The sequence below is a fragment of the Limulus polyphemus genome, unplaced genomic scaffold, assembly GCF_000517525.1.
Source record: "Limulus polyphemus unplaced genomic scaffold, Limulus_polyphemus-2.1.2 Scaffold1402, whole genome shotgun sequence".
Classification (NCBI taxonomy): Eukaryota; Metazoa; Arthropoda; class Merostomata; order Xiphosura; family Limulidae; genus Limulus; species Limulus polyphemus.
In genome coordinates, this window is record NW_013667012.1 from 169,698 (window position 1) to 182,576 (window position 12,879).

General features: G+C 33.4%; 1 protein-coding gene and 1 long non-coding RNA gene across 2 annotated transcripts in view; both read right to left on the reverse strand.

The window, feature by feature from the left end:
• LOC106463422 overlaps positions 1-12,879 on the reverse strand; it is a 220,806-nt gene that overhangs the window by 163,510 nt on the left and 44,417 nt on the right. The window contains exons 4-6 of the mRNA XM_022390908.1: positions 7,753-7,825; positions 992-1,102; positions 314-497 (exon numbers count right to left, since the gene is read on the reverse strand). Coding sequence (XP_022246616.1) covers positions 314-497; positions 992-1,102; positions 7,753-7,825 — 368 coding nt within the window. The remainder of the gene's footprint in view (positions 1-313; positions 498-991; positions 1,103-7,752; positions 7,826-12,879) is intronic.
• LOC111086758 lies at positions 10,713-12,873 on the reverse strand. The gene is made up of 2 exons (XR_002611483.1): positions 12,493-12,873; positions 10,713-12,452 (listed from the first exon to the last, which is right to left on the reverse strand). It is a non-coding gene; the product is annotated as an uncharacterized LOC111086758 (long non-coding RNA).

A 12,879-nucleotide genomic window follows, 5' to 3' on the forward strand; every position in this document is an offset into this window, starting at 1 on the left:
GGTATTCCTATATTAATTGGTGTATATGTTCGTATCCATTATTAATTGGGTGTATATGTTCCTGGTATCCATTATTAATTGGGTGTATATGTTCCTGGTATCCATTATTAATTGGGTGTACATGTTCCTGGTATCCATTATTAATTGTTTTTGTTTCATTTAGTTTATATTACGCTCTATTATTTTATTCATTATCCTAAAAGTGATCATATTAAAAATTTTAAGCTGGAATATAAGCACTTCTTGGTTTCCAACCAGAATAATTTAGGTTCTTAGTATCCATCAAGGAATACCATGCATTTCTTAAAGTCACCTTTTAGCTCATTTTTGGAATGCGTGGTTTTATTCATCCATAGTGTACTCGCAGGTGATTTCTCAGATTGTGGTTTCTCGTCTAAGGACGTATTCTGGAGCTGAAAAGAATGGGTCCTAAATATCTTAGTTTTATCTTCAGCAACCTGAGTTCTTGTGATCATAGCCTTCATTTCTTGATCATTCTAAACAAAAAAAAAATTAAAAGAAACTTTCAAAAGTTAAAAAACTGCTGTATAAAAAGAGTTCCTAAAAATGAGTTTTATTTAAAATTTAAGCAAATCTAATCATTATGTCTTCAAGCATTACATTTGATGTTTGAGTTCAAAACTTGAATAATATATTGATTAGGTTATTGTGAAAATCGACTTGAATCTTCAAATATATATTCTAATTGCCTTCCTATTGTGTAGTATTGGAACTTACCTCGGAAAAGACACAAAGTTGATAAAAAATAAAACAAAACACTGGTTAGAGAGCTTACATTGCAATATTGTTATATTAAACACAATTTTGTTATTGGTTTCTTGTTTTCAAAGTCACAAATTAATAACGATGGGAAAAAATAATCATTTACTTTCTAATGAGAACGACGAACATAGTTTAAGCTGACAGCAATGGTCTAAAGAATTAAAAAAAAATAGTTATGAGATTTCAAAGGTCATGCTGCAGTACTTACCGGTAAGGATTCTGTCCTTCTCTGTGATTGGTGGTTTTTGGAATTTCCTGAGGCACCATCACTTTCTGAATTCATAAGTGCCAGGCGATAATGAAAGCCATCTCTACTTGCCTGTAGTATTTGATAATTTATTAATTAAAGTTAACTTGCAAATAGGCTGTAAGCTTAATGTTACTTTTTCAATAATAATAGCTATAAGTATACCTAATCACAAAAGACTATTTTAAGAAATTACAAGTTTACACAAGAGTAACAATTTTTTGAACGCTTGTTTCCTCGTTCTCTCTCTCCTCCCTACTCTTTAACTTATCGCATTATCTGTATCCCGTGTAAGATATTCTCATACTTATTTCTAATCCTCAATCCTATTATATACTTTATTATTATTATGATCCCTCACAATCGTCGTCTTTTACTTGTTACTTGCATTATATCTCTATGTGGTGACTTAATCTCTCAATATATACGCGTTTTATTTTCATTCTTGCTATTCGCCCTATTTTCCATTATCTCCGCTTTGCGTTCTCTTCATTGTCCTTCAAAACCCACATTCGTATATTCTGTATTCCTTCTAAACTTTACATTCTTTCTCCATCTCTCGCTCTTATTTTTCTTTTGTCCCCCAGTGACACAGTGGTATGTCTGCAGACCCACAACGCTAGAGACCAGGCAGACCACAGATAGCCCAATGTGTAGCTTTGTGCTTCACTATAAACAAACACTTTTTTTTCTTGTATGTTGGAAAATTGGTTTTAGTGATTTAGTTGTTACACATACGTATACAGTTTCTATCAAAGTGGCGGCTATTAACTGAATGACCCATATTCATTGGACATATTAAATTCATAAGAGTAATACCATATTTACAGCGGACCCATGTTCATAGGACATATTAAATTCCAAAGATTAATGACGTATTTACAGCGGACCCATGTTCATAGGACATATTAAATTCAAAAGAGTGATACCATATTTACAGCGGACCCATGTTCATAGGACATATTAAATTCAAAAGATTAATGACGTATTTACAGCGGACCCATGTTCATAGGACATATTAAATTCAAAAGAGTGATACCATATTTACAGCGGACCCATGTTCATAGGACATATTAAATTTAAAAGAGTAATACCTATTTACAGCGGACCCATGTTCATAGGACATATTAAATTTAAAAGAATAATACCATATTTACAGCGTACCCATCTTCATCGTACATATTAAATTCAAAAGAGTAATACCATATTTACAGTTTACGAATAATACCGACTATTTGTTTCCATGCCATTGGGAAAAGTCAACAGATTAGAATTAATAAGGGTGACAGTTGTAATATGTTTTGCTATTAATTTCTAAAGTACAGAGTTCACTTAGAGTTTTAATGATCTTCAAGCTTCATTAGTTCTATCGCGTTCGAAAAAAAAAACACTTTCGAATCATTCCGACTTTGTCATTATCATCCTCATTTCCTTATTAATATTTTTCTACTCTGACTTTTTTATATCCACAAGTGACATTTAAATAATATATAAATTGTTGTTGTTTTTTCAATACTGTTACATCATTTGAGAGGTGTATTAATTTATAATGTACTTGCTACGTTTATATGTTCGTTCCACATAAAACACTTAAATTGTCATTAAAATGTCCACGCGGTATGAACACGGCTATATTAAACAGGAAAAGTCATTTTCAATGTTTTTCACGGACGTCAGGAAACAATTTTAACACGCGCGTCTAGGCTTAGTGACATTCGAACGCAATAATATCAGCGTTTGTTTATTACACATTCTACAACCAAAGGAAACTAATGGAAAAAATTTAAAATTGATGCTCAAAATACATTGGATCACATCGGCGGTTGCTAAGTGCAACAAAAGAAATACACATACTAACACACGACTTTAAACAATACGGAACCACAGCCAACATTTTCACCAAGGTGATGATTCTTAATTCTCACTGCGCCTTTCAAATTGTGTTTCTACGCTATATCAATTTGAAATAATGGTACCCGCTTCTCCGACTAATTAAATAACACAGCGAATACCCGCTATACACGGTGCGGAAAGTCATTTGAACACGAGACAATAAACAACAGGGGACCGCAGGCGGCTGTTTTGTCGAGATGATTTTACCTAATTTGTACAGTGTCGTATAAGGAATTCCTACGTCTAATCAATTTGAAATATTGGTACGACGTCTTTTCAATAATGCATTAAATTCATAAATACTTCTAACATATAGCATAACTCATTTCGTTTTCTACAATAAAAAAAAAATATTACAATTTTGCAAATGGGTAAACAAAAGATCACTCAGACATTAGCAACTTCCACAAATAATAGATTCGTTCGTTTGAGTATTTTCTTCCTCATACTGTTTTCACTCTTTTTTCAATAGTTTTCGCTACGAAAACCTCACATTAAAATCGTTTCTACAACAATGACCAATAATAATAACGCTTTACGGGTGGACTCTTATAACTAAACGAAACGAACTTATTGTGTTTTTCCCAATATTTTTATTCTGTTGTTTTAGCTCTCAGGATTAATGTCTCCCAGTGGGACAGCAGTAAACTTACGTACTAAATACGTCAAAATCCGGGATTCGGTTCCTCGCGGTGGACACAGCAGATAACTTAATGTGGTTTTCCTCTAAAACAAATGAACTCAATATTGATTTATTTATTTCATCAATCCAAAACAGCATTTTTATTAGATAAAAAAAACTTGATTTGTAGAGTTTAGTTAATGTTTTAAGAAATATTTACAATTGTTTAATAAATTCTGTAGTAAAACAGTTCGCATATTTTATGTATTTGTAAAATTGATGCACCTTATTTCAGTATTAACGCTCCACTTAACCAACTTATAAACACAGGCGGTGGAACATATTTGGATTTGTGGACACAGTCGATTAGAAATACTTTATTTTAACCCTAACCACTGGAATCAAACCTGAAACACCAATTTTCTCTAATAACTATAAACAAGTCGCTATCCCCCATTCAAAGGAGCACTTTGCTGTCAGGTTAAAACTGAGAGGGTATGTGCCTCCAGTTCCCCCTCCCCTTGGCTATGTTACCTATGCTTATAGATACATAACGAAATTGAAAACGAGAAGTTAAGCAGATCTAAGCTGATTTAAAGTTGACTTTTTTTTGGCCGATACTTAAGATGTTTGTTTGTTTTTTCGATTTTGAGCGAAGCCACATTGGGCTATCTGATGTGTCCATCGCGGGAAATCGAATCCTACAGTTCAGCGTTGTAAATCCGTAAACTTACCGCTGACCCACCAGGGAACGCATAAGCCTCTCGAGAATGCTTAGCTGCATTTCATCTTCAGCGCTACTTATAGGGTTAAAGTAAACCAGATCTTTAAGTACAGATAATAGACCTGCTATGCTGTAAGACGTAACAATGAGTTTGTGAACAAATGAAAGCGTACCTTAAGAAGTAGCATCTTTCGAATATAAAAATACGTCTTAGGAATGACCTCTGACTCAACCAGAGAAATTTACAGTATTGTCCCTAACAAATCTTGGAATGCATAAATATATTACGGAGATTTGTAGAGCGTGATCTGACGAGCATTTTGCTGCTTTTGGAAAGATTGGAAGTTGTATGAATCAAAAGTTAAACAATGCGAAAGTCGAGCAGCTTTTGCTAATGTTCATCAACCATATGACCAGCAACGGTCACCTTAGTAGCCTCCGACAGAAATGTTCTTGATTTCTGTTATTATTGGCTAGCTTTGTCTGTTCTTTTTCTATATTACCTGTAAGCTATCACTACGAACTTTCAGTTAATTTTCCTCATCATCATTTCTTTACTGTTTATCTTCCCCATTTTTGATGACTCTTCGTCGTGTCGCTATTAAATTTATTTAATGTATGTATAGAATACATATACAAGATGTGGCATTTGTCCCAATAGTGCTGTGGAAACAAGCTATATTAGTCAAATTGTTTATAAAACAAAATATATTGTAAACACATTATCAATATAAATTAAGCAGTTAATAAATCAGCTTAAAAGACTCAATTCGGATCTGTCACGAATATTTTCAACAAATTATTTCCGCTATTAAACATGACTAGATCTGATTTTGTGAAGATCTTAAAACGAAAGTATAATAATGGTTAACACCTCGAAATCACTGCCAAAGCCTTGATAACTCCTGAATCACTGTAAACCTAGTAGTTTGAGAAGAAATCAGTTCATAATATGCTTGTATGTGTGTCTGTGTAAAAATAATTGTATTAAACTATTCATGACTTTGGATCATTTGTTTGAGCCTTCATGAATACAGGTTATGGGCCAATTTACCATTTCTTGCAGTAAAATCAGTAGTATTTGCTTGAATGGACGTTATTTCGTAAATAAAACGTGATTATAAGATAACATTAAATTTATTGAAAGGGTTTTACAACATTGAACTTTAAGGGTTCATGCAGTATTATATTTGAAGTCTAATGATACAGGGGCTTCGTATGATTTAGAAGGTGAAGTCAAATCTTAGATATAGAACCGTATGATTTAGAAGGTGAAGTCAAATCTTAGATATAGAACCGTATGATTTAGAAGGTGAAGTCAAATCTTAGATACAGAAACTATGATTTAGGAGGTGAAGTCAAATCTTAGATATAGAAACTATGATTTAGGAGGTGAAGTCAAATCTTAGATATAGAAACTATGATTTAGGAGGTGAAGTCAAATCCTAGGTCTGAAACCATATAATTCAGGAGTTGAAGTCAAATCGTTAGGTGTCAAGGAAGTAACTTTTCTTAGTGGACTTTACACCACAAAGTTAACGACACTCATGTAGTGTTTCTTGCAGGACATTAATAGAGAACTTGTTTCACAGAATCCTGATTACTGAAACAATTCAGCAATAGCTACTGTTATTTTACGATTTTCATAATGTATTTACTTTCATACCAACATATAATTTCCATTGACTATGGAGTGGCCGTGGCCTACTGGTTAGCCTGCCAGACTGTGAATCTGAAAGTCCGTTGTTCGCTTTCCATTGCCGCAAAAGCGAGCTCCACATTTTGGGCCTTGGGTATGTTATATGAGTGACGGGTAGACCCTGCTATTCGATAAGAATATCCCAAGATTTGGCAGTGAGCGCTGTTGACTAGTTGTCTTCCCTCCAGTCTATCAGTTAAAAACTAGGAACGGCTAACGAAGATAGCCCTTATAGAGCATCCGAAACAAACGAACAGATGTGTAATATTCCAATTCTAGGTAACCATATTAATGTATAGGTAACAGTCGAATGCAAGAAACGTTTCTTTTGAAAATATCAAGGCTCTAATAAAAATAATTACGAACTTGTCTAATGGCATGGCTTGGTGCTCGACTCGCAGTATGCCGGTCGAAGGGCGAAACCTGTCGCTGAACATGTTCCCCCCCTTTCAATTGAGGAGGTGTTATAACTTGACGTTCAGTCCCACTGTTAGTTAACAAAGAATAGCCCAAGAGTTGGCCATGGGTGGTGTTGATTAAATAGCTACATTTCCTAAGTTCTATCACTTCATGGTTATGGCAAAAAAGTCCTCAAGTAGCTTTGCGTGAAATTCAACAAACAAATGACAAACTAACTAAGTACGTGTAACCGTCTTGTCTTACTTTGGGTATTAAAATACTAACTATCTATTTGCCAGATAGTAGCATGTAATTTATGAAGTTAATATTCCCGGGTAACTGTTACTAATGAACAAATGAACTTTTTGAAAATTAAAGTAGTAGTAGTATCTTAATACATTACAGACGTTATGACAAACACATTTTATTAATTAAAAACCAATTTGTGTATATAATCAGTGTATGAATAGAAAGTATTTAACATGTTTGAAATTAATATCATTTATTTTGTCTTGGCACAGCGGCTTACAACGCTAGAAACTGGGTTTCGATACTCGTGGTGGGAAGAACATAGATAGCCCATCGTGTAGCTTTGTGCTTAACTACAAATCAACAACACGCAATAGTGTAGCCTAAAATTAATCTTGTTTTTAAGTGAATAATATCACGGAGAACGAGGAGGAAGCCTTTTTTCTTTGCTTATTTTCCTCATCACGTTTTGAAGGTTCCTATCATCCCTTGATTACCCTTAGCATCACTCTCTACATTACATTACTGGACCCCAGATTCAATATCGAACTACAGCGGGTAGGATCAACTAATATAAAGAAAACGTTATATAAAATACGTTGAATGATGTTTTCGCGTAATCCTGTTTTCAAAAATACATAATCAAAGTCACAGTCATTGAAATAACCTGATAGAACATAAACATTCGAGCGTGATGGTGAAAATAACAAAATCCTAAATAATAGCCCTTTGAAGCATTGATGCTAGAAACATGACTACTCGGACTTCACTGGCCACATCATAACTAAAAACGTATTTCTTGCGAATAGATAACAACGCCAGTGTGGAGAACTTTAGTACAAAGATAAGAAAAAAAAATATTCAGATATTTGAAGAATATCCAAAAGTAAACTTATTACGAAGATGGTCTAAAAATATGTACATGTTTTCATTTCTATGAAAATTGTTATCAAACAAAACGTTTTCTGTATTTTTTTATACGTGAGTGTTTGTGTTTTTACCAGATTTAAATAGTTCTCTGCAGAGCTGTAGGATATAGAACGATACGTTTCTACGTGGAGGGGTAATAGAAATATTTGTTTAGTGATCGTTTGCATTACCTTATTCTAAACAATGTGTTGTGATATCATTCTTACCTGTAGACCCACGATCCAAATCATCATAGACTCGTGATTGTCAGCCACCAAAACATATTCCTTGTTTTCAGAGCTACCAGAAACATGAAGCAAACACAGTGAGCATGTATATGACCAAGCTATCTTTCGTTCAATATTTAAGAGAAACAAAAAGTAAAGCACTAAAATAGAAAGTACTGGACTGAAAGTCAAATGACGTTTATAATACAAACATGGCTGAACCGTACATGAAATTTTAAACTAAATACACTTAGCATATATTTTTACAGCTATTTCAGTGAGATACAAAGTGTTTTAAGTCGTAAACTGTGTACAATAGACTGTTTGTACTTTTTTTTATTAGACCAAACTGTGTTGTTTGTGTAAGGAAAATATTACAAAAAGTAAACAAAAAAAAACTACCGCTTAATAATCTTACGTAGATACGCTAAGATACTTACTTGAAAATATGCATATCAAATTATGTAGGTTTTCCTTTGCATTCATAATGAACACATCTGTAAATCTTGAGGTATGTCTTATACAAGAAGCCAAGCCTATTGGAATTATACCCACTACGAGAAAAATCAGCCTTACACTGACTTTTTTATACTTGCTTAAACCATAGAATTATTAATTGAGGTGCATTTGGACCCCATCGGTTTTATAAACACATTTATCCAACCTACTTATGCACGAGATTTTTTGTGGGTCCAGAATTTTATTGGTTACAGAGTCCCTAATAACGTACAAGTCATATAAAACATTTGAAACAGAAATGTCGTCAACACTGTAGTTAGATCTACTAATCACTACTATAGTTTTTATGTATATATTACATCTAAAATAAAATATTTCACACAGATGTTTTTGGTCACTTCTTTATAACGGGCATAAACATAAAGTTACTCAATTTAATGCAGTATATGGACCCCAATCGAGGGTGAAAATGGCATATATGAGAGTTATTGTACAAGAAATACAACTTCTCGCAGGCGTCGATACGAGCAAAAATCAAAAATGTTCAAACTACGTTTTTTTTATTATCTCTACCTTTTAATTTTGCTCCAAACGAGAAATCAAAGTTTACAACCATGCAAAACACACGTTTTCAATAGTTAGACAAGAAAGTAAGACCGGGCGTGGCATAGTGAGTAGCATTCTCAGACTGTGAATCCTAGAATTCTCGGCTCGCGACTCTTTGCCGCTGAATCGTGCTCCGTGGGTACGTTATAATAATGACAGTCAAATCCAACTATTTCATTAGAGTTGCGGTGGGTGCTATTCACTAGCTGCCTTCCCTCTTGTATATCAGTTCTAAAACAAGCAAACGCAAAGAAATATGCATCGATTACGTTAACGTCTGGCAGGGAGTAACCTAAGATGATTCTAGAAATTTCTCAAAATGTACTAATATTATTATTATTATTATGATATTCAGTTAGTTGGTGAATATTATGATAATTCAAGTACCTAATACTGTTTTAACACCTTTTTTTTCTTCTTTTTTGCTCTAAAGTTGTTGTTGTTGTTGTTTATTATTAAGCACAAAGCTACACAAAGGGCTATCTGTGCTCTGCCGGGTTTCGATACCCGTGGTGGGTTTCTATCGTTGTAAGTCCGCAAACATACCGCTGTGCCACTGGGGGGCGGTATGGCAACTGGAAACAGTCCGACGATGTACATGGATTACTTTGTTTTAAGATTTCTGCCCGAGTAGGGAAGTTAAAAACAAAAGACCCTAACATAAGGCATATTTTCACTTTCGATGACGAGGAACCCACTTTGAGACTAATAATGGCTGGAGTACCTGATGATGACAAAACCTTGTCGAAACGTTGTACATTTGCTGTCATGTTAAACTTATATTAAAGTTTTTCTTCATTACCCATTTAAGCCGTCTCCAGCCATTATATTTTCACTTTGTTATAGACTTTTGTCTATGAATTTAAAGACACAAGTACTTAATCAGTTAAACGCAATGATTACTATCTTCCACAAAGCATGGTGCACAATTAACTTCTAATGAAGTTACTAGGGATTTAATAACAAATGATAAATGAAAGAGGAACATTGGCCTTTATACAGTTTGTGCTTCTTTAACGGGTACCCTTAGTTTTAACTAACTAATTAAACAGACACACGTGCTAATGAAATAACTGAACATGTTTCACGCATGGCGATATTTATTACAACAATGTAAATTTACACCGAAATAAAGAATTTGTTTTTATTTCCACTTTCATTTATTTTATGTAATAGGTTAAAGTTTACAGCGCGTCCACGATTGGACAACAGATAGTATTGACATATTTCAATACAACAAACTCTTTAAAGGTAACATGTACACTAAAGACAAGATAATGCATAAAAAATAAAAATTATTCTTTTTAATAAATACAAGAAATGTAAAAAAAAACTGTAGTTTTATTTGTACTTTAAACCCATTACATTAAACAACTCGGACATTTTAAATCATAAAAAAATGTCTAATACAGCTTACGTGATTAAAACCAAGTCATACCCTTTCATAACTAAGTTTACCGATGTTCTGCCTAAATATATGTACCATATCAATTCTTCTGTGTAACAAGAATTAACGAAGTGATCCTAAGAAAACCATTTCGAATTTTATGCTCTGGGTATTTCAACAAAAATATATTAAAACAGGAAGAAAAGTTTTATTGCAAAATGACCCAAGAAACTAAAATCTGGGTTGTTTTGTTATGTTTACATTCATATAAAATAATTTATAAAAATAACTCGTGAAAAGAACCTGTAATATATTTACTTACGAATAAACAAGTAAATGAGTTTTAAAACCTCTTTCTTTCTTTTTAAAACCTAACGTTTCGCTAGTTTACCTTATGTCACATCGGGCCATTTGCGGTGTCCACCGAGGGGAGTCAAACCCGTGATTTAAGGTAAATCCGTAGGCTTACCGCTGTCCCACTGGGGGACATGACTTGGTAAACCTAACGAAACGTAGCGTTTGAAAAAAAAAAAAAAAGATATTTTAAAATATGTTTACTCAGTTGACCGTAAATAAAAATTCCTACAGCAACTAAGCTGGCAACATTGATACAACGTTTTCTTTTGTATAGTTTCTTTTCCCCGGCAAACGAATTACCAGTTTTTGTTCTCATCACCATTTTCAACATCCATTGAATAAAAATAGTAACCGGTTGACAAAAACTCTGTTGTGGGAAATAAATCATAAATATTTCTGTACGATTATTAATAACTAGAAATTCCGTATAAGAGTGATAACCAGATTTTCTTAAGTTTTGTGTTTATACTTCAACCCCACCTTATATGTACTATGCAAAACAAAACCCAACCAAAACCCACAAACATGCAGATAGGACTAAAATATAACAAAACTAATTTTCTAATATATAGAACATACCTTTCTTTCCGTTAAAACTAAATCTCTTTTAACACGAAAGAAGTTAACATACAATACACTTTATATTGTTTCTAGCTATCAAACAAGAAATTTTATAATCAACAACCTCGTTCAGATGTTTTACAACCTCACCTATTTAATACTTGACCCTGTATTTTAGAGATTCTATTTTTTTCAAAAGGATCATACAAAAATACACCTATCAGAGGAGAGAACCACTATTTATAACGACTTAAAACAACAACAACAACGACGACAAACAAACAGCAATGTGAGTTAGGACCAACGCGATCAAAGTATTTCTCTGACGAAGATACTTAGCTGTCTTGTTGGATATTTAGAGAATCTTAACAACATTATACAGTTTTCTAATTCCTCGTTATTTTTTCTTAATGCTTTGTATCAATATAAACTGCATTATGTCTTATGGTACCATTAAAAAGCACACTAAAGAAGATGGCTACTTTTTTCTACTCGGAGTTCTCACCTTTTCGTTAAATTATATATATATTTGCTTTGCTTATTCCTTACCTGTAGTCATTTTGTACACACGTCATTATTAATATCGCAGCACATTTACTACTAAACCTCTCACTATGAGCCCACCTGCACGGAGTGCACACACTTGTGGAGTATTAGAATATACAGGATGACGCAGTGATCGGCTGGAATCTGAAAATCTTTCGATTTTTCAGCTTTACCAATTCCAAAAATAGCATACCTTTTGTAATGTATTCTTATCAACCATTCTGGTATGCAAATTCTTAGTTGTGTAAAATCATGCATGTCAGGCACTATATGTACAAGTTACAAACATTCAAAGTTAACACTACGTTGATAGAACCGTTTAAAGTACACTCAAAAACAGACATATATATATATATATAGTCAAGAACAGCAATTCAAATCGAAAGTCAATTCAAGATATCAATATTTGGAATACCATTATCAGAACACTAAACACTGCTAACCATGTGCTCATGAACAAGCACTACCACACAAACAATATATCGGTAAAGATACTCATAAATTTCTGTCCTTAACATAAACATTACGAGAAGAAAGCAGACTAAAACATGCAGATCATCTTCAATTACATTCTAACACCTTAACGCCAAGCGTTAATTAGTATGTATCTCCGCTGGTAGAAAATACAATCTAAATGTAGCAAAATAAACATAATACCATATGTCATAAAGCGCACTGAAATTCTAGCCTGTCGTCACGTTTAGTTGTGTTTGATTTTCTTTTCTTCATTTGCCTCGGAAAGTTCTTAAGAAAAAATAAACTCTTACTTCAGGTTCATTCCTACCTCTAACAAAGGTTCTACTTTACTTCAGGTTCATTCCTACCTCTAACAAAGGTTCTACTTTACTTCAGGTTCATTCCTACCTCTAACAAAGGTTCTACTTTACTTCAGGTTCATTCCTACCTCTAACAAAGGTTCTATTTTACTTCAGGTTCATTTTCTATCCAACAAAGGTTCTAATTTCTTTTATTTCAGGTTCATTTTATATCCAACAAAGGTTCTACTTCATTTACCTCAGGTTCATTCTCTATCTAACAAATACTCTAGATTTACTTCAGGTTCATTCCTACCTCTAACAAAGGTTCTACTTTACTTCAGGTTCATTTTCTATCCAACAAAGGTTCTAATTTCCTTTATTTCAGGTTCATTCTCTATCTAACAAATACTCTAGATTTACTTCAGGTTCATTCCTACCTCTAACAAAGGTTCT